General features: G+C 44.7%; 1 protein-coding gene across 7 annotated transcripts in view; it reads right to left on the minus strand.

Annotated features, from left to right (window-relative positions):
* Positions 1-2,382: 2,382 nt before the first annotated feature.
* Positions 2,383-22,818, minus strand: part of LOC144807225 (7-dehydrocholesterol reductase-like) — a 195,532-nt gene continuing 175,096 nt past the window's right edge. For all 7 annotated transcript variants that reach the window (XM_078673082.1, XM_078673075.1, XM_078673076.1 and 4 more), the window contains 4 exons: positions 22,036-22,249; positions 19,638-19,842; positions 15,317-15,448; positions 2,383-2,945 (listed from right to left, as the gene is read on the minus strand). In XM_078673082.1, coding sequence (XP_078529208.1) covers positions 2,481-2,945; positions 15,317-15,448; positions 19,638-19,842; positions 22,036-22,249 — 1,016 coding nt within the window. In that variant the 3' untranslated portion in view covers positions 2,383-2,480. The remainder of the gene's footprint in view (positions 2,946-15,316; positions 15,449-19,637; positions 19,843-22,035; positions 22,250-22,818) is intronic.

Raw genomic sequence — 22,818 nt, forward strand, 5'->3', positions numbered from 1 at the left:
TACAAAAAGCTATTTGCTGTATAGCCTGGTAAAAATGGATGTGTGTGATCCCTTTGGCAAACATTTCAGATTAGTCCTCATCACTTATCTGTCCTTGTGTATTTGTGAATAAGATTCATACATACTGAGAGCTAGCGACTCCCTCACTCTGTAATAGCAATGAGAACAAGAGTCTTAAGCATATTTGATGCCCACCTTGTGCATGGGTTCAAAGAATGGCTTCATTAACTGTGTGGGTACCAGATTGAAGTTCTACAAAGGCGTGGGTGCTGCCCTTGCTGGGTCTATTCTTTGCGCCTCTTCCAGAAACCGTTTGATCACTGGTGTACTAAGAAACTTCATGTGACACCTCTTGAATGCGCCACTATGGCGGATGGATTACTTTTCAGTAAGGCATAAGAGAGTCTCTTTTTAATACGGTATATGCAGTACTTAACGATGGTAGTTTCCTGCGCCCGATTGTTTTTGTGGCTGTTTCTATTGCACCAGTGAATGAACCTGTTCCATTTTGCTGTGTAATATCTTCTTGTGGGGTCCTTTCTGGTTTTTAAGGATGTCTAATGCCCTCTGTGGCACACACAGATGTCCAATGCATCAGGAGCCATTCTGCTGGGCTGAGGGTGCTCTGTTCTGAGTGGTACACCTGGCCCCTTTGTGTTGTGAGCAGGTCCTGATATGCTAGTAGTCTCAACTGTGCCATTTCCACTAGGTCTGAAGACCATGTCGGTCTGTCCCATTGGGGGCTATTAGCAATAGTATCACCTGAGCTTGTTGCATCTTTCCGATACAAACGGCATCATGCCGATTGGTGGAAAGTGTTTGCAAAGTTCCTGAACAGTCTATCGACGGGGCATTCCCCATAGACAGGGGATGTGGATACCTGAATGCAAAGTTTCTTCATGCCACGTACTCGGGGGTTGCAAAGAGATGCACTTATTTTCTTGCCCCATAGTTTGAATTATTTTTCAAAGATCTGCGAGAGGTGCCAGCCTGCCTGTTTAGCTTGTCTGCCTGTGTGTTTTTGAAATCTCGCAGGTGGAGGGCCAATAGGCTCACCATTCTCTGTATGACCCAAGTCTATATCTCCTGTGCCTGTAGAGACAGTAGGTGTGACATTGTTCCCAGTTTGTTGCGGTAAAACGTGGCTCGTTTGTCTGTCTGTTTAGATCATAATTGTACTCCCCTCTATCTGTGTTTGGAATGTCTTCATGGCTAAAACAAAATGTCTTCAGTTCTAAGATATTTATGAGTAGCACTGCATCTCTCAGGATCCATTATCCTTTGACGTTCAGTTTTCCCATGTGATCTGCCTCCCCTCCTCCCATCCTCTGTGGAAAGTATCTGTTGTAATGGTTAGAGTTAGGTGTTAAAAAGGTTTCTCTACAGTGTTCTACCCTATGCTTCGCCACTGTATTTCCCTGGTCAACCCACCTCTTGCTTACCTGTGATCACTGTAGTTTCAGTCACGCCTGGAGTGGACTCATCTGTAACATGGGATGCAAGAAGCCATCAAGCATAATAGTTTTCCCATTGGCCTCACCGTCAGAGCATTGCCGACAGCCGCGGTGACCCCAACCAACATTATCTCGGTGGCACTTCAAAGTTTGGGTTGGAATTCAGCTCGTGTTGTAGCCTCTGCGCAGGGATCCTTCGGCAAACAAAAGAGGCACACCACATGGCTGCCCTTAAGACAGCATATTAAACAGACGTATGCTTCTTATCTCTCTCTCGCTCTTCAGTGGGAGGAATCTTTGACGAAAATCCCTAAATCTTTTTTCTTCTTCACTGCTTTTTGAAATTCCTTCAACCATTCAGCAGGTGTCTGCAAGTCTTTCCCATTGACGTCGTGCAGAAAAACCAAAATTGTCTTGCATGCTTAAAGGACCTCTTCCAGAACCAACAGAGGAAAAAAAGTATCTGAAGATGCAACCACACGGAGGGACTACCACGTACAGCTGATGTCACATTGCCGGACAGACATGGCACCTAATGGTGGTTGACATCGACGACACCCCTACACTAATAAAAAAAAACGAGAGAGAGAAAGGAGAGAATATTCTGGATCCAACTACTAGATGGCGGAATATTGCGCAGCATGTGAATCCAGAAAAGATTCACACTGTAAAAGCGCATGTTTGGTGGCGACACAGTCACTTACTTTTCAACGAGACTGTGTTGGTGTAATAAACAAATTAATGAGATAACATAGGCGAAGATTTAACAGAAGGGCACACCATTGTTCTTAACTGTTTAGGACAAGAAAAAACAACATATACAGAAAACGTGTCTTTTATAGGCCAGTCAAATGAGTCCAACTCAGCTTAAGTAGGGCCTACAGTTTCCATTTGGCAATCTTCGAAAATAGATTGTTGGACTACGTGGTTGTTTTTAAACAATGTTTAATACAAAAACAAGCATTTTACTGCAAATGGCATGTCAGTACATTATATTTAAAATAAAATATGAAACCTAATTTGAAATTAAAATATTCCTGGCAGTAGTCGATAAGGCACGGCGTCAGTGTACCGCTTCCAGTCCTTGCCATACTTGCTGGTACAGCGATGTTCGTCCCTGATGCAGCGATGGACAAGCAGAATGGTCATATAGATAATATAGAAATAGGGCAGTATATGATCGAAGCCACAGGTCAGGCAGTAGGCCAGAGAGCCCATCAAGTCTCCAGTGTAGTTGAAATGTCTTGCCACCCCCCAGAATCCTGAGATCATCAGTTTACTGTAGTGCCTCGCTCCGTCCACAGATGTATAGGAGCACTCAATGTACTCAGGTTTTTTACCCCAGATTTTGCAGTTTCCATCAGTACGGCGAAACAGGTCCTTTTGGTGATTGGTCATCCTGAAGATATAATAACCCACCAGGCCTAGAAGTAAGATAGCAACTGCGCCGGCAGTGGAGAGCTGGACAGGGTTGTAAACCAGATATAAGCCCTGAAGGAAAACAGAAATAATAGCATGAGAAATGGCACTGTATAGTAGGTGCGTACAAACATATGTTCAGGTCCTCTGTATTGCATTTACTAAGATTAGAAAACATCTTCAATAAACAATACACCTTCAGATGTTATGTTCTACAGAATCTACACAATACAAGTTTAGCCTGCAGTACTGCACTATACCCTTCCTCTGACGCTTGCAGGCTTCACAAAACGACGACAGGCTCTCTGCTATATTTGCAATAAGCATCATGCTGTAGTCCCACCATTGTTCTCAACTGTTTAGGACAAGAAAAAACAACATATACAGAAAACGTGCCTTTTATAGGCCAGTCAATCGTTCAATTTTCTCTTATTCAGACAACTAACACAATGAATAGGAGAGGTATGTTAAGTTGTATAGAGAACCGGATACTAGTTTAGACCAGTTTCCCAAAAAATGGGGAAATGGTCTTTGTATGTTACCTTTGCAAGTTTATGTGAGGGTATGAATATTTATTACTTACATTTATTCTACCCCACTGAAAACCTACAACATTACAGTGCTCCCAATGTGGGTAATACAGCCCTGGTATCAAAACAGCAGTGGGGGGCTGCGACGCCAATTGAACATCATAGAATTGATCTGTTTTTAAAGGGAATTAGGCATATATAAATCATGGTTCAAATATATGGCCTGTAATCTACACAAACGTTGTAAGCCAAATAAATGTAATGCTCAGAAATAAACCTATTAAAAAATGCCAAGACTACTTGTAGTCTTGCACTCTTCAGTAAAAGGGAAAAAAAGAGTAATAGGACATAGAAAAACAAGAAACATTTTGGAAAAGTACAAAATAATAGCTGAAAATACTGAAGATGGAATTCAGAGCAGCTCCAGTGCTACCTGCTCTAAGATGCATTACTGAACACAAAGGCTGTCTCTGGAGATCAGTCTGAAAATGGCACTTAAAAGGAGTAGCCACCCAAACCAGTCCTGAAGCTGGGGGCAGAAAATCTACGTTTCCAACCCTGTTCTTCTGCCAAGTCCTTCATTACCAAGGACGGAAGTGCTTCCTCCAGTACTTGAAGAACTGCTGAGTGACCAGAGCTGGTACCTGACAGTCAGTCTCCCAGAAGTGCAGGGACATCGCCTGCAGGAGAAGCCAGGCCTGCACACACGTAAGCACCAGGTTCAGCACCGAAGGGAGCCTGCTGGCCACTCGTATGGATGCACTGGCTGTCCAGTCTCCTCTGCAGCCACTAAGGCAGTCTTTGTGGGCCTCTGCCTCTGAAGGGAAAGCACGGTGCCAGATTCCTTCAGTAGGAGCATGAGAGACTCATCCAATCACCCACTACACCAACAGCATCAAGAGTCTTGAGAAACATGAACTGAGTGCACTTTTCATTTGTGGGTTCAATTGCCACTGCACTGAGCCTGAGTCATGCTACTGCTCTAACTGCTGGGCAGACAAGCTATCAAGGGGTCATCTGGGTGGGATAAGCCGGAGGGCAATTAGGGAGTGTGGTGCCACAAGGCAGTATCGTAACCACAATCACTTCCCTGTATACTGGATTCTCAGAAGAAAAGAATAGGGATGGACATTGAAGCTATTATATATGTTGGTTGTTGAGTTCTGAACTCGTGCTCCCCACGCTGCCTCCCTGAGGAGGCTGTGACTGCTTACCCTTGCTACCCTGCCAGTCAAATGTTGAAATAGTTGTAGCATGATGGGCACCAAAGGCAAACTACCTAAACCATCACAATTGGCCTGCCTGCCCGAATCAGAGTCTGGCAGAAGAATTGTGAAAAGAAGTGTGTTGCGTAATGCTCAACTTTTAACAGTTGAGGCGATCACTGTCCCACACGGAAAAACTGCTCTGGCATCTACTTTCCAATAATATGCACTGCATTGGCTGCGAGTCACGTCAAGTAATAAACCTTTCTCTACAGGCCTAAAGGTGGGGGCCAGACAATTCAAAGTGCCACTTGAGAGCTAGGTGGCTAGTTTCTATATAATGTATTACAATCTGTAAGAAACAAATAGTTTCTTACCTGTCGGTGTAGCTTTGCAGCTTGAAGATCTTTCTGGATTCACTATGCTGTGCATATTCCGCAATCTGGTGGTTGAGTCTGGAATCGTAGTCTTTCTTCTCTCTTTTTTTTTTTTTGTCGTAGCCCAGGTGGGCGTCGACGTCCCACCATTTGGTGTACCTTCGGTGACGTCGGCATGCTTCCGGCGGAAGCTACCACCCTTGGGCTCCATCTTCGGATTCTTTTTTCTGTCTCTTTTCTTTTTTGTCTTTGTAGTGAATCCATGGCTATGTTTGTTAATCGTTTTTTCAACGTTATTCTTTCCACGTATCTTGTAATCGTTCCAACTTGTTTTCCTTTTGTATGTGTTTCCACCCTCTTCTCCAGCCTCATCTTTCTGGCGGAGGCGGGTGGGTTCGCTAGTGAATCCAGAAAGATCTTCAAGCTGCAAAACTACACCGACAGGTAAGAAACTATTCGTTGTGCAGCGTGAATCTTTCTGGATTCACTATGCTGTGCATAGATTTTGTAGCGGTTTTCGTTACTTTTGTGGCGGTTGGGTGGAAGATGAGCGTTGGTTGTTGAAAATATGTTGAAGCACCTTTTGTCCTACTTGTGCTTCTTTGTTCATCTGTACATCCACGCAATAGTGCTTAGTGAAAGTGTGCACTGAAGCCCATGTTGCCACCAGGCATATGTCCTGAATTGGTGTGTTGGCCAGAAAGGCAATTGTTGCTCATTTCTTCCTGGTGGAGTGGGCCTGTGCCCCTCCTGTTAGCTCCTGTCCAGCTTGTTTGTGGCAGAATTGAATTGTCTGTGCGATCCATCGAGTTATGGTGTTTTTAGTTACTGGTTTGCCCATGTAACTGTTTGCGAAGGACACGAAGAACTGTTTTGTTTTCCTGTGTTCCTTCGTTCTTTCAATGTAGTGCATCACAGCCCTTCTTGCGTCTAGGGTGTGGAGCGACCTCTCAGCGCTTGTGGTGGGATTCTGGAAGAAGCTAGGGATCTCAATACTCTGATTCATGTGGAACCTTGACACCACCTTTGGCATGAAGTGTGGGTCAGTTCTCATCACGACCCTGTCACTGTGTATCTGGATGTAGGGTTCCTGCAGTGTGAGTGCCTGCAGTTCGCTCACCCTTCGTAGCGAGGTGATTGCTACCAGAAAGGCCGTCTTCATTGTTAGCATTTGCAGTGATGCTTTGTGGATGGGTTTGAAAGGTGCTTTCATGAGCTCCGTCAGTACCACATTTAAGTTCCAGGCCGGCGGCGGCATTCTTTTAGGCGGAGCTATTCTTTTAGCTCCTTCCAGGAATCTTTTCACGACTTGGGATGTGAAGAAGCTTCTCCCTGTTTCTCCTCTTGTGTAAGCCACAATCGCTGCCAGGTGCACCCTCAGCGAGGATGAGCTTAGCTTAGCCTTAATTAGGTGCGTGAGGTACCTTAGCACCGTGGATTCCTTGGTCAGTTTCCTTTGGAGCTGTTTCTTGCAACACCATTGAGTGAATCTTTTCCATTTTTCCCCATAGCACTTGCGTGTGCTGGGCCTTCTTGCCTCTCGCAGCACCCGCAGGGTGCTCTCTGGTAGTTTTAGGTGTGCGAATTCTAAGTCCTCAGGAGCCAGGCTGAGAGGTTGAGGCTCTCTGGCTCTGGGTGTAGAATTTCTCCGTTTTCCATGGAGAGTAGGTCTCTTCTTTTTGAGAACTTGTGGGGGGGCCCCTGCGCCATCTCCATTATCTGAGAGAACCAGGTCTGTCTGGCCCATTGTGGTGCCACAAGGATGAGCGTCATGTTGCTCTTCATGCATTTGTTGAGAACCCTGGGGATCAGTGCTATCGGGGGAAAAGCGTAGGCAAATGTTTTTGACCAGCTTATCCATAGAGCATTCCCCTGGGACAGTGCCTCTGGTTGCCTGGATGCAAAGTATTGGCATTTTGCATTCCGGTGTGTTGCAAATAGGTCTAGTGTTGGGGTACCCCATTTCCTGAATAGACTCTCTGTTTCCTGGCTGTTGAGTTCCAACTCGTGGGACGCTGAAGTCTGCCTGCTGAGCCATTCCGCTTCTACATTGTCCTTCCCTGGCAGGTGTATGGCTAGCAAGTCTATTTTTAGTGGTATAGCCCATTTCCAGATCTCCTGTGCCAAGTTTGACAGAGGGAACGATTGAGTTCCCCCTTGTTTGTTTATGTAAAACGTTGTGGTGTTGTCTGTTTGTATTAGCACCTTCTGGTTGTACAGGTGTTTCTGAAAGGCCTTGAGGGCTAGCAACACAGTTTTCAGTTCCAGGTAGTTGATGTGCCTGACTGCATCTGTAGGGCTCCACAGACCCCTCACTCTGAGCCTGTTCATGTGTGCGCCCCACCCCTTCTGGGATGCGTCTGTGGTGATGGTCACTGTTGGGTCCGGTGGTGTTAGAGGTTTCCCTTCTGTTATTCTCTCCTTGGTCCACCACCTTATCTCTTCCTGCACCCTGTGCGTTACAACCACTAGATCCTCCCAACTTCCTGTAGCTTGTGACCATTGTTGTTGCAGCCACTCTTGGAGTGGTCTCATTTGTAGGCGTACATTGGGAACCAGGTGTATGCATGATGCCATCATCCCCAAGATCTTGCTCACAGTCCTAACTGTCAGAGCTCGCCCCTTCTGGTAGTGACGTTTCTCCCTCAGCAGGCTGAGCGTTCTCTTTTCGCTCGGTAAGACTCTGCATTGGACGGTGTCGATCTGGGCTCCCAGGAAGATCTTCACTTGCTCTGGTTCCATCGAGCATTTTCCCCAGTGTATGGAGAAACCCAGGCTTGCTAGCGTTCTTGTCACCTGTTCTGCATGCTCTTTGCATGTCCTGTAACAGCTTGCCTTTACCAGCCAGTCGTCGAGGTAGGGGTACACGTGTATCCCCATTCTTCTTAGATGTGCGGCCACTGCTGCGAGGCATTTGGTGAACACCCTTGGTGCGGACTTTAGGCCGAACGCCAGGGTCGTGAATTGGTAGTGATCCTTGTTTACTGTGAACCTTAGCATGTGCTTGTGCTGCCTGTTCATGGGGATGTGCAGGTACGCATCTTTGAGGTCTATGGTAGACAGGAAGTCCCCTGCTTTTATCTGTGGGATGACCTCTTGTAGGGACGTCATTTTGAATTTTTGAGTTTTGACGTATTTGTTCAGGAACCGTAGGTCCAGGATGGGTCTTAGACTTTCGTCCACCTTTGGCACTAGGAAGTAGTTTGAGTACACTCCCTTGTTCCGTTCTTTGAAAGGAACTCGTTCGTTGGCCGCTTTGAGGAGCAGTTCTTGGGCTTCCTCTTGTAGTAGTTGCAGCTCTCTTCCCGAGTGCTGTCTTTTCTTTGGTTTTCTGTTTGGTGGCCTCTTTTCCAATTCTATGCAGTATCCGAACTGCATGATATTCAGTATCCACTTGTCTGTTGTTATTTTTCTCCACTCCTGGAGAAAAAATCTTAATCTTCCTCCAACCGGTGTTACATGTTCCTTTGTGTCTTGTCCGTGTAGCCCTCTCCTCTTTGTTTTCCCGTGCTCCTCCCCCGGAGGGTTTGGGTGGTGGAGCACCTTCTCTCGTCTGAAGTCACTTAGAGGGGGGTTGTTCACCGCCTCTCCTTCTCTGGCCTCGTCCATTTCCTCTTGACAGAAAGGACTGGCCCCTGCTTTGGCAGTTCCAGCTTTGCCTCTGCTGGCCCTGGTGGCCTTGGTTGTCACTCTGTTGCCCCTGGTGGAAACTCTGGTGAGAATCTCCTCGCTGATTTCCACCTCTGCCGCTCGGCCTCCGTGTAGGAGTGCCCCTTCTCATCCCTCTGAACTGCAGGGCCCCCATGGACCTTGCCGTCTCGTTGTCCTTCTTCAGTTGGGTGAGCTTATCATCAACTGGGGCTCCGAACAGTGTTTCACCGTTGAAGGGTGTGTTCAGGATGTTGTTCTGAACCTCAGCCTTGAATCCTGAGATCCTGAGCCAGGCTTGCCTTCTTTCTGTGATGCCTATAGCCATCAGTCTGCTGGATGTTTCTGCCCCATCCAAGGCTGTCTTCAGGCACGAATTGGAGATGCTCTTCCCCTCTTCCACAAGGTGTGATGCCCTCTCACGGTATTGTTCCGGGAGGTGCTTGAGCAACTGTCCCATCTCCTCCCAGTGCCGGTATTGATGCCTATTCAGGAGGGCGTTAGAATTCGCCATTCGCCAGTACGTTGCGGCGTTCCTCTCAATCTTCCTGCCAGTTAGATCCATCCTCCTGCTTTCTTTGTCAGGTGGGGGTCCAGACGTTGTTGGGACGTTTGCCCTTTTCCTGGCCGTTGCAGCGATTATAGAATCTGCTGTGACAGATCCCTTGATGTAAGCTGGGTCTTGGGAGGAGAATTTGTATTTCTTCTCCGTCCTCGGCGTTACTGATCTGCACGTAGCCGGGTCCTTGAAGACTTCCTTCCCCTGGTCTGTGATACTCTTGAGCATGGGCAGGAACTGGATCTTGTCTGTATGGGGAGCAATGTCTCGAGCAGGAAGTCTGCTTCTGGCTTCTCCTCTTCCATCTTAACCCCATAGGCTGCTGCCGCCTTTCTTACCACCTCATTGTATGCCCCAATGTCAAGCGGTGGTGAAGGCCTCGAGGGGTATGTTTCCACCGCCTCCTCTGGGTTTTCGGCCTCGATGTCCTGCCATTCCTGGTCTTGGGCCGTCGAGGAACCTGAGCCGTAGTTTGACTGCTGTTCCCCGTAATCCCCTTCTGTATAGTAGAGGTCTTCCTCCTCTTCGTGCTCCGAAGGTTCTGGAGTTTTCGGCGGCTCTTCGACGTCGAACTCCTCGAGCTCCTGTACCTCAGCGACGGTCGTTGCCGGCTTCGAGGGGATCTTGTAACTTCTCATTTTTTCATCGAAATCCTTCCTTCTCTGAAGGATGTTCTCCATTTCGGCCTCGAGCCTCTTTCTCTTTCTCTGCATTTCTGCGGCCTGTTCGTCGTCGAGCGTTTCGGCCGCCGTCGACGTCGAAGCTTTCTTTGGCTACTTTTCTTTCGACGTCGAAGTTGAAGTCGAGGTCGAAGTCGAAGGCCCTCTTTCGGGTGCTTGCTTCGATGACCTTTGCTTTTCGCTGGTCTTCTGCCTCCGGGAGTCCTTCTCGGAGGATCCGCAGGGCTCTTTTTCGGAGGATGCCGCTTCGGTCGTCGATTTGTTCGACGCCGGTGCTCCTAGCCAGGCTCTGGGCTCAGACTTTCGAGAGTCTGCCTCTGGTTTTCGAGGCCCTGTGGGAGTTTTCGGGGTCGTAGACTCTCCTACCTTATCAGGCGTTCTCTTATCGGTCTCAGCGACCGTGAAGTCATCTGGGCCTTCGGCGATGTTGTCCTCATCGTCTGTGGAGATGCCAAGTTCATAAAGCGTCGGGGCTTGGCCCTTGCCCTGCATCATGTGATGAGCCGTCCTCTGTCTTTCTCGAACTCGGAGTGTCTTCGGCTTGAAGACGGAGCAGGCGTTGCAGTCTCTGCTCTCGTGGTCGATAGGTAGGCAGAGGTTGCAGACTGGGTGCTGGTCCTTCTGTGCGAACTTGTGGTGGCAGTTCTTGCAGAATTTAAAGCGGGTCTTGTACATCCCTGCGCTCAGGGGGCCCCCTGTGTGTGCATTCCCCGAAGGACGTCGAAGATTTCGAGATTTTCTCCTTTCTTCGTCGTCTCCTCTCTAAAGGTCCTCTTCTCCCGATCTTCTCAGGTCTTCTCGGTTGAAGATTTGCAGTATTTTTCTCCTTTCCTCCTCCAAAACTTCTGGAGCTTCACGCGACGATCCAGACCCAACGGCGGAAAAAAGAATCTGAAGATGGCGCCCAAGGGTGGTAGCTTCCGCCGGAAGCACGCCGACGTCACCGAAGGTACACCAAATGGTGGGACGTCGACGGCCACCTGGGCTACGACAAAAAAAAAAAAAGAGAAGAAAGACTACGATTCCGGACCCAACCACCAGATTGCGGAATATGCACAGCATAGTGAATCCAGAAAGATTCACGCTGCAAAACTAATTACTTACCTGTAACAATAGTTTTGCAGCTTGACTCTTGATATAATACGCATATATTCCACCACCTGGTGCCTGGAGCCTGTAAGTACTACTTGTTTTGTTAAACTCTTTTTTTTATATTTAACAAGGCATGTGTGAAACAAGATCCCCCCCCAGTTTGGGCTAAAAGAAACCTTTGTGTGCGTGAAAACTCTCAGATTATTTTCTCCGCCTTCTAGACTACTGCAGGCTTTACTAGAGGAACATGTGTTAAGCATTTCAGAGTACCAACATGGACGATAGGTAATTGACGTGACTTGGAATTCCGACACCAATTAAAAAAAATAAAGCAGATTTTTATATTAATTTAGACACTAAAACTTATACAATTGGATGAGTTTAACTAGAGTTATGGATTTGAAATAAATCAGTGCATTTCACTACAGCAAAGCTTTATCATTGCAGTTCATGGGGAAAGGCACTATTGACAGTTGGTTACTTACGAGTTACGTGGAAACCACGGGGTGGTTAAGGTGATGCAAGTCCCAGGACCAAGCCACAAAAATCTGTTAAATTTTACCTAGCTTGAGATGTCCAGGTGCAGAGTTGTCCTGGCTGTCCTTGGTGCTGAGCGGGAACCACGCGAGAACTAGGTTTACCGCTTAGACGGGACAGGTGAGGAAACGGATGCAAAAGGTCAACAACGGGGCCACCGCTGTGGTCAGTTGAAGGTGCTGCGGAGTTCCCTCGTGTTGCAGCATCAAGTAAAGATGGTGGAAACTGGACTGGTCACCAACAACCCTTGGTTGCAGTAAGGCCAGCAAATTGATTCTTCAATGTCCTGAGGAAACTGGTAGTGCCTGAAACTTGCTGGAGGTCAGGACTACGTTTCCCAAAATGTACTGGACCATCTACTTTTGGGCAATCACTTAGCGATTCTTTGCTTAAAGGAGTGTGTTTTATCTATGGGATGCAGGGGACTAGTACCTCTGATCTTAGGGAGTCGGGAGATGACTTTGGCACTCAAAGGGGTCCCTCTGTTTGGGGGAGCTGGCCTTGGGTGAGGGACGGGTCATGCAGTTGAAGGGTGGTTGGCACAGGTGCAGGTTATTGCATCATCGCTTTGTGCAGGTCCTGAAGTCGCAGCCTCTGGTCTTTTTTTTTCCTTCGTTGCAAGTTTTCTCAGATCGGAGGTTCTGGTGCTAGGGGTGCCCCTTAAATCCTAGATTGCGTAAGGGGTGTGGGTGCAAATATCGAATAGGTGATCACATCCACGAGTGTGTGTCACCTTTTATACCCAGAACCTTCTGTTCTCGCACTTGTAAAAATGGCAGATGCCTTCCTCGCCTGTACGGCTAGCCTTCTGGGGGTGTACACCTCATGACTAGCTAATTTTAACTTCCTGCCCAGGTGCATATGTGCCCGGGGGCATGGGAAGTTCTGCTTTCTCCTTTGGGAGTCTGCCTGCATGCATATCAGAGGTGGTGTACACTTTGAAGCTCACCACCTTGATCTGCCACTTCACTAGACACTTCGCTAGCCATCCTGTCTCAAGCAGGCCTTTGTTTCTGAGTCCAGGGAGTGTTTACACTTCTGGGTGGGTGGACAGATACCTGTTTTGGTGGTAGCAGCTGCTGGCACAGGAAAGGCTGGAGCAACGAGGTGGGCAACGTCTAAGCTAGCCATCTAGGTGCATGCCACATCAAACCAGTCCTTTAAATCATGTCAGGGGTAATGAGGCACGTTGTTTCATACTAAACATGACTATATTCAGCAGGACCATAATGGGGCTGGCGACCTCAGGGTGCCTGTCCATGTTATACTATGGCCCCCATATCACTCATAGTAACTATGGAAAGAGGCTACTTTAGGTACATATGTTTGTACTTCTACATGCACACCTTTAATATAATGCATCTTGCCTCTAAGGCTCAGGAGGCTTACCTTAAGGATGACTGACAAACATTAAAATAGTACTTTGACCTTGCCACTCATGGTGAGGGCAAAGTCGAGTTGGAGCAGTATGCACAGTTCCTGCAGTCTGCAATGGCAGGGCTAGTGTTCTCTTTTTACTTGGGGCACTCAGGGTGGAACAAACAGTACTATAGGCCCTGGTGACCCCTTTAACTCCCATGCCCTGGGTACCCCTGGTACCATTTACTAGGGACTTATATGGGGGTAAAAGTCCTGGCCAATTGGGGGTACCAATTTGCTTACATTGTGTTTAGTGCTAGAGCACTGGCACTGACACTGGGGATTGGGCAGCAGACTCCAGTGCACTTCCAGAGTCATAACCATCAGCACTGGGGCAAAAGTTGTGGGGGTGACCATACATCTTGGTGGCCAGAGGAATATTGCCCATTCCTGTGTACTAAGCCAAAAACGTAGGAGGTGTTATGGACAGTAAACTTACCTTTGGTGAGCAGGTGAACATAGTTATTACATCCCCCTTTTACATTTTGAGGATGATCAAAAATATTTTCCCAAAGATTCCCGCTGATACAAAAAACACAGTGGTTACTGCTTTGATTCTATCGATGACTGATTATTGAAATGGCCTGTCTCAATAAATAGCAACAACATAAGAATAAATTGCAAAACCTTCAAAAAGGAGTGGCTAGATTGGTTATAGGGATTGCCAAATTTAAATTCGCCTCACAAGCTATCTACAATCTGCCCTAGCTCTTAATCAGGCAAATTATCAAATGTAAGGCTCTGTGTATAGCCTATAAGACCCTGCACGATGCTGGTCTAGACTTCCCGAGACACAGGTTCAGGTGGTATGAGCCAACCAGAAACCTGCGCTCATTTGCAACAAACAAACTTGTCATCCTTAGGATTTAACAGACCAACTTGGAGGGGGGGGGGGGGGGGGGGGGGGTTGTGGGGGCAGGGGCGGGTCAGAAGTTTTTTGACTTGCACTGCCAACGCATGGAACGAACTTCCCCCCTACACAACAGCCATGCCTAGTCTGTTATCCTTTAGGCAGGGACTCAAAACATGGCTCTTTGTTCAGTGTTTTTCTGAGGCCACTCAACAGAGCAAGCAGCAAATTACCTCTGGGTAATCGTGCATTCTAAACATTTCCTCAACAAAACATAACAAAAAAAGGGCACTTTCCTGCAGCTAGTTTTATCACTGCTCACACTGCAGCTCATGCTACAAGGCAAGTACACTTTTTGTACCTTTTTAGATACACTCCACCCACTTGGTGGTGGAATATAGACATAGTAGGGGGATCTAGAAGATGTGCATGCTGCAAAACAAAAACTATTTTCAGCTGATTTGTTTCTAACTTAGTTTGCTTCTTCTATCATCTTTTACTTCTTGTCAATTGTATCTCCCAGTCCTTGATGCCTACCCCTCCGTTTCCACTGGGGCACTTGTGCCTCAACATGGCTAATATTCAGTCACTAGTTTTGTAACTTTGTCTGGCTACTCCTTGTAATCTTTTTATTACCAACCATTCTGTTACCCAAGAGGGCCATCTCTTTCCTCTGGCGTATTAGTTACAATTCTGTCTTTCACATGGTGCACTCACCACTCTGCCCACTGTCTCTCTACTCTTGCTAGTTTGCTCTAATATTCGAATATTTATTGCTAACTTGCTTGTTTCCTCATCTGCTTTAGCCTGCTAGGATTGGCTCTCCTTTTTGAATTTTCTGCCCACCCCTGTTTTCGTCTGGACTATCTTTGCTGTTCTCTTTCCCCTCTCCCAGGAACATTTGTTCTGTTTTCTTCTGAGTTGTACTCAATTTATCACCAAGGGGCCGTCCCCTTCGCTGGAGTAAGTGGAAAACTGACATCTAGCAATTACCTGTAATGTTTCTATGTATAGAGGCGATGAGTCACCATCTCTTCCACCTAACGATTAAGACACTTCATAGCTGCCCTGACACGTAGAATAATCCTTCTCTGTCAAACTCACACTAATGATCCCGGCCCAAACATCATTTTACATCTGCCAGGTACAGGACCATATTTTCACCTGCCACACAGGCAGGACTTTAGGATTATCTTAACCAGAGTTAATGCCAAACATTCAGCCATATACCTCACATCAATGCTGGTCTGGTACAAAACTAGACTAGCAACCTACTAGACAAAATATGCCTGTCATCCTCCTGGCAGAACTTCAGCACAATCAAACATCAGGAAAAGCAAATTAAAGAAATTTAAAAATAAAGTTAAATCCAGGTGAAAGTTCCACTTCAGGTTAAACACCTCTAAACTCTTAGCTACGAATAGGCACAGGTGACTGGGTGCACATTGCGAAAGCGGTAGCTCGACCCAGCCCAATCATTCTGTTTCGATGCAAATAGTTACAGTTCGTGTCATCAAAAAAAACATCCCCAGACCTCAACAATTACCTGCAGTGTGTAGAGATAAGGCAACCAGACGCAGTCTCCCCATCCGAGGTACCATCCAAAGTGGTCGTGGCAGATGTCAATGGTCTTCAGGTACCAGGCCTCGTTCCAGAAAAAGTCCAACACATAAATGCCCTACAAACAAGGACAAATAAGGCGCTGATGAAGCAATCAAGATGAATTATAGCCAGGGCGAGCCGTGGAATGGTATGTTTCAAAGGTGCCTACATCACTGTATATGTGCATTTAATTAATATAATTAAACCAGAGTTATTTTTAATCAGGAGAGCTATTCACTACACAAAGGGAACACCTGCAACAGAACAGGTAAACGTAAATGTCAAAGGCATTGCTTAATTACATTCAAAGACTGTTCACAAAGGCAATGAATGAGGAAACTGCTGGGGCAGGTGAGGGAGGAACCCGAGCAAGTGTCAACATAATAGATTCACACCGGAAAGCAGCACCAGAGGTAGGACAAACATTCATCTATTATGAAGTCAGGCAAATGAGGTGAGGATAAGGTCAGCCGAACAACCTAGAGACCAACACAAACTATAGAGAAGTGAATTTATGGCATGGAGCCACCAAGGATGAAGACAGTGAGAGATCAAAACCTGCAAAATATCTACAGAACAAAGAAAATATCAGCATTATTCAATGTAACAGTAAACTTAATTATCTGCAAAAGACTTTGGTTGAATAATGAACAAAAGAAAAGTAAGACATCCAACACATGTTGTGTCACTGGGACACTCTCTTTCTAATTTTTGTTTTTAAATTCACAAACTGTTTTGGGAGATGTTATATTTGTATACAAAAAATCCACTGAACCAAAAACAGAACTTTACCAGGAATATCCAAAGTTGGCCTGGGATGTAGGTAGTTTTTCAGGATAATTTGACAAGCTGTATATGACTTCCAAATACTTTATTTCTATAATAATCACATGAGGCCATGGGCCACTTTGCCTGCATAGCCCAAGCTGATGCCACCCACAGCAAACAACCACTCTCAGCACATTTGTGGTGCTTCGTGGTGGTCCCACTGCCAATGTTCCCCTAAGGTATGGCTGCTGTTGCGATGGAGGGGCTGTGGCTGATACACAACTCTGGGCTACTGTTTCCAGTAGTGGAAGGCAGCCTACTTTTTCCCTGTCATAGCACATAATATCTACTCACTTTATTAGTAGCTATTTGCCTTTTTTGACTTGCCTTGGAAGCCTCGTATTGTGGCTTTTTTGTTTTTGGATCCCTCACGTCACCTCTCCCCGTTATCCAGCACGTCCCTGGCCTTTTCTGCACAGCCCTGTGGCCATGTTGGCAGGAACATGTTGTTGTTTATGCACCTAAGTTATAAGAATGAGCCAAATGTTGAGATACTGCATGTGTTTCTCTCTGCTGTCTCTCTGCTAGTTACTGTGTTGTCCTCTCATGTGAGTTTTTCTCCATGCACACATACTCTTCGGCTGTACCAGTCATCTCTTTACTGCCCAGCCTGTGCAGCTTCTGCCTCTTGCACACGGCTGTTTCTAGAGCAGGACTTCGGAGCAACAGAAAAAGTCAAAGTAAATACAATCATTTACTGTGGAGAACCTGGAAATCTTGCATGGGTCTGGCCCCAGTGGATCACCAATGAACACCCTTATCCAAGCAGGTGGGGTAGACGCTCTCTTCTTTTAATAGTTATCAAACAATCACATACAAGTGACGAAGCACACTTGTGATGCATAAATAGGAAGGAAGCTGCTCTAAGCAGGGATGGGGGAGCATTACCAACAAAATTGAGTTTGCACAGAGCAACTACGTTTTACACTTCTCAAGATGTCTTGGCTTAAAGAATCCAATCTCTGCCAAGACACACAATAAAAAGATAGGTTAATGAGCCAATCTTCGTCTATGACTGCTACTATGCTGAGAGGTTTATAAAGCTTCAGAGGTGCCATGAAGTGTTTTACTTGTGCAACCGTTTGTTACTAAACCAAGCTGTGCAATCCCAGGTAACGTTCCCTTGAAGATAAAGCAAGAAAACACCACACCTGGCTGAAGCGAAGGAGGTCAGACATCCAGCACATAGTCCCTTCTGTGGTGTCAATGGCGATAACATAAGTAATTTAAGGCAGGATTCTCCAACAAGTAGCTCAGGAGCTAGAGGTAGCTCTCTAGATACGTGTAAGTAGCTCTACTGTGTGCAGCCGCACATACAAAATTAGAAGCTGCCGCTAGACTGAATTAATAGATCTACACTGAAATTGAGTAGAGTGTATCAGATAAACATTTGCCTATTTTCAGAACTCATAAGTTGATGTTTTGAGAAAAATTATATACTTTGTAAATTATAAAGACAATATTTGAGTGATAAATTATGGCGCACAAGGGAGACTTATGACTCATATTATTACTTTGGTACCCGGAGTATTACAGCTGTGGCTGTTATGTATTACCCATGTAGAGGCGTTCAAAATTGATGGAGCCTTTTTGTACATTCCTGGTTATAACCCTGCCTGGGGGACTGGGGTAATCGCGGATCGTAATCGTGTATGGGGTTGGCACTGATGTAACCATGTCTGATAAGGTCGCTTTAACAGTAGCTCGGGATGATATCCAGTGAATATAAGTAGCTCTTATTACAGAAAAAAGTTGGAGCTCCATGATCTAAAGAAGTCAATCTAAAAAAGTGCATTTCATATAAGGTAAGTTAAAAAAAAATTCCGTCACATTTTCCTCGTATATTTCCGTCTTGCCCAAAATCCTTTTGACACACCACGATCTTACAGGTTAATTCGCAGGTCAGTTGAGTCAAGAAATATTTTTAAAAGAAAGTTGATGAAGTTGAATATTACCAGTATTTATCTACAGACATAAAATAAGAGGTTCAATGCTGGCTCTAATCAAAAAGAAGAACATACGGATAGATGGGAGAACACATTTTTAATAAACTCCGTTCTAAAGCACAATATAGCCAATCCAACTATGAAAAAGTGTGTACAGCAATGAACCGTTAATAAAGAAGTGTCCAACTCGGTCCACGAAGATCGGAACCATGCCATATTTTCAAGATAACTAGTAAGAAAATGATTTCCTTTTAGATTAAATCTAAGTAAATTTCGCACAAGTGTGAATTATGAAAACAAGCCAAGCCTGCAGTGCAAATGGACCAACAATGAACACCAATAAACAAAGCACCACAAAGGAAAAGTAAGGGTTGGAACTGAATAAGAAAGAGGACTAACAATGTGAGAAATGTAAAAAGCACAATCTTCACCTTATCAGTTACCTTTATGAAACACATTTCAGGCAATGACAGACTTCACTCCATTTTCGACAAGTAGAACCAATAGTTTTCAAAATGCCCTAGCAGCTTATGTCATATTATATGAATGAAGGAATGCAAGCCACAATTTTTACTCTATAATTTTAAGGGACTGGATATTACTACCATATTCACTCTGTTTACGCTTGGTCAAATTAGGCCACTCTGCGATATGAGGAAAGGGAGGCAATTTTCACTGATGAGGATGAACTTGAGAGTATGTGCTAAAGTTTGACAATCATTACAGCACTTTGATTGTCAAGCATTGGCTAAATTTAGGAGCTTTCCTCAACAGCAAGAGGGCTGCGGTGTACTAGCGAAGTAGATGTCACCTGTACTATACGTTATATGGGTACTATGTTATATACTATATTGGTGCTATGTACATGAACCTGGTGATGACTTACGCTCCAACTATGCCTGCAACCTCATACCTGTACTATACGTTATATTGGTACTATGTTATATACTATATTGGTGCTATGTACATGATCATGTTGAGCTACCTCCCCACTATGCCCCCTTGTTCCCCTGCCCTCCACCTGCCTTTGTAAAGCGCTCTGTTATCTGCAAAGATCTTGTTCGCGCTATATAAAACTCTCAAAATAAAAAAATAAAATCGGTACATTGAGAACTGGAATGGCCGGAGTGTCTCAGAATTTAAAGGAAAAGCCACAATATGAGTGAAAAGTGCACTCAAAACATGCAGTTTCATGCCTCAGAATGTCTCTAAAAATACATTTAAATAAACATAAATAAAATATAAACACACATAAGGGAACAATGGGTCAAGGTATTTAATGTGTGACACAAGAAAAACATGTATATAGTATCTTTTCAAACCACTGCAACACACGTACAAACAATTCCAAAACAGTGAAGCAATGTATATTAAAATACATTTTAGAACTGCAAGACATAAAATAACATTCTTCAAACAACCAATAGAAGTTTTTCAAGTTTAAAAAGAATATAATAAGCCTCAACAGAAACTGTCTACTACTGGTCATACCTGCAACACGTTGACGAGGATCATGGAATTGGTGACATGCCCATACAGTTCCTGCTGCTTGGCTGCATATGACAGGTTTATGAGAGTCCAGGCAACGATACCGGGCCGACCATTGAAGAACAACTTAAAATCAAACCATTCCCCAATTCGAGGATTAAATTCTACTCCCATCATGAAGTCATAGAAGAAACTTGCCGTGAATTTGCTGAAGGGTACAGAAATGTAGAAAAGAGGTATTTCATTTCACAAAAGATTGGCTCAACAGTTATCAAATTAGACAGAAATCACTGTTCAATTCAGAGCGCTTAATTAAGGTGAATGCCTTTGGGGTGCCAAAGCCTAGCCATTGTTAGCTTCAGTAGCCCACCATAACAACAAATGCAGTGCTTTAATATTTGTATTCAAAAGACAGCTTTTCTAAGACACCATAGGATAAGTTTCCGAACGCAGACTGGCCATGCCTTCTTCTCCGCAGTGCCTGACTGTGCATTCCTGAGGCCTGGTTGTCCCTGCCCTCTTAGATGACATTACATGGGAGAAGCCTGGCTGGTCCTGGACTCTCCAACCCAGTAGCTTTTAAGTGACCACATAGGTTGGACAGGAGGTGTATAAACTGGTTAATTCAGTAAATTAATTTAATTGAACAAGAATCCCTTTCAGTGCTAGATTGACATATTGGTAGTTGAGGTGGACACAGCATGTGAGTTCAAAAGTCTTTCACAGTTGTTTTATAGTGAATTGTGCTAGTCATGCCAACATGTGCTTCTTTTGCTCCATGTACTTTTTAGAACCCTCTACCTCCAGCCGCAAAACTGTATTGTTTGCTCCAACCGACAAAGAGGACCCTCATCTGCACCCAGATGAGAAACATAACTTTTCTCCGCCTCTCATGGACCAATTATGGCCACTCCGAGGAACAGCCGAAGCTACACATAGACCCACTTTATACCAGTCTCTTAGGCAGTAACAATGATAAGAAATCTTACAGATACACATTGCTGTGTTTGGGCCATTACTCATTGTAGAAGCTTTGCAGCATAATTATTTTTCTACTTTTCTTCTCCAAACAATACAAATAATTAAGCAATTCGAGGTTGGAGCAACATGGGCTCCTCTTTAGGTGCGGATGCCTCTTAAAAAAATATATATATATATTTTATTGTTTTGATTTTGAATAAACAATATAACATGCCACAGACAATACAGCATTTTAACATTCTAAAGCATAACATTTGTTTTTGTAGCTCAACAATCTTTCTATTGAGCTTTGATAAGTCTCCCTAATTCTGCATTCGTTTCTGGTGTTCACTACAGTTCATCGCCAAGATCATTTTCAATCCACTTTCCCATTCCATAGTTCTTTGCCTTTCTATCTTCTTTCTTTCACCCTGGGTCACTGTAATTCACAGCCGTTGATTCTTAATAAATAAAATGGACCATTTGAGTTGAAACTATTATCCCCAAACAGGGAAGAGAAATCTTTTTGAAACAGTACCTTGTCTGCCCACATGTAACACTTCAATCTCTATGTTGTCACCTGGGCTCGGTTTGTTAGCATATCTTCGCTCAGTGTATGGTAGACAATATTGAATATCGAGAACCTCATGTTTCCCCAGGCAGAGCACATTTGAATTCAGATAACTAACCAAACAAATTTTACAAAACCAATAATATAGGCTGTGAATGCCAGACTTTCTGGATTACCCTGCTGGTAGGTACTAGTAACAGTGAATGCCGACCAAATCCATACGTCCAATACTTTTTATTTGTTGGATCTCCCCCACTCTCTGGGATTGGGTCTTCCGAGTGACAGCGCAGGTGACATTCTTGTAATGCTATTTGACATCTGTGACTAGATGGGATCTGGACAACCATATTAGCGCAAGTTCGAAGTTCTTATCAAATCTAAGTGCCCATTGTCACCATGGGAAGGATTAAGAAACTCTGGACCTCATTGGGTGGTATAACCCACTGAAACAAACGAAGCAGTGGATTCCGGCTTTCTATCTGCTGGATCTCTCTTTATACAGTCAGGTAATCCCACAATCGAAGAATGATGCATTGCGTCTTGGCGTGAGTGCAACTGACTGATGTAAATTTTTCAGCATCTTCTTTGCATTCAGCACTACTGAAGAGCTAGGGTTCCTCAGCAATGACGTCTACATAGGGAAGAGAGTTGAAACAGGTATGCTGAGGCATCACTGTAAGAGTCAGATTAAGACAGCACCACACCAAAACTTTAATAACAAGACTTCCAGATCCAGATATTTGGGCTACCTCTTGCTTCACAGAAGGACTACTCGTGCACTAGAAATTCACGAGTATGACATACAATTTGACTGAAATTAGTGATGCTCATTGATTGTACTCGAAAAACATATTTCAAAACATAACTTACCAATCATCAGCATTTGTAGGAAAGTAACTTGCTTTTATCCTTGCAAATATGGACACCGCGTAGCCTAGTATATTAGCGCACCACAGCAGAGGGATCCAGTTGTCAAAAATGATGGTTGGTGAAAACCAGTGGAAGTGATATGCGTTGGCAAACCATAGGACATGGGTAATGATCCAAGCCTGAAGGCCGTTGATTTGATATTTATTTACTTTGCCTGAAAAGGGGAGAAAACCCCATGTATAATTCACTGTGTAAAACATCTAATGGAGTCCATAACAAAATACATTTATTGTACAGGTACAGCTTTTGGTTTTTACAGAACAATTGAACAGTTTGCATATGAAAGTCTAGAACGTTCTCTACACGAGGTTATTCCAATCGCATAAACACAAAATATAACAAAAGGAAACTAGCTCAAGGGGCCATGGAAAGATATTACTAAAGAATGTCACAAGTCTACAAAGAGGACAAAACCAGATGCTCACCTGTAATAATTGTATTGCAGCTTGAAGCTCTTCTAGGTTGACATGTTGTCCATAATTCTAACATCTAGAAGTTGATGAAAGTGGAAGTTGTTGTGTGGGGAAATTCTAGAAGGTCAGAAGGATGCTTTCTAATGGAAACAAGAATTGCTCTAGGATCCAAGAAAAGTATTGAGCTCACAGGACAGCAGGGTAATACGAAGCTTGCTGATTTGCTCCTACGCTGTCAGGGTAACAACCTACCAAGCGCTTTGTCTCTCACACATTGCATGTTCAGGGAGTCATTCTAGCTGGGGTCTGA

The sequence above is a fragment of the Lissotriton helveticus genome, unplaced genomic scaffold (genome assembly GCF_964261635.1).
Source record: "Lissotriton helveticus unplaced genomic scaffold, aLisHel1.1 SCAFFOLD_859, whole genome shotgun sequence".
Classification (NCBI taxonomy): Eukaryota; Metazoa; Chordata; class Amphibia; order Caudata; family Salamandridae; genus Lissotriton; species Lissotriton helveticus.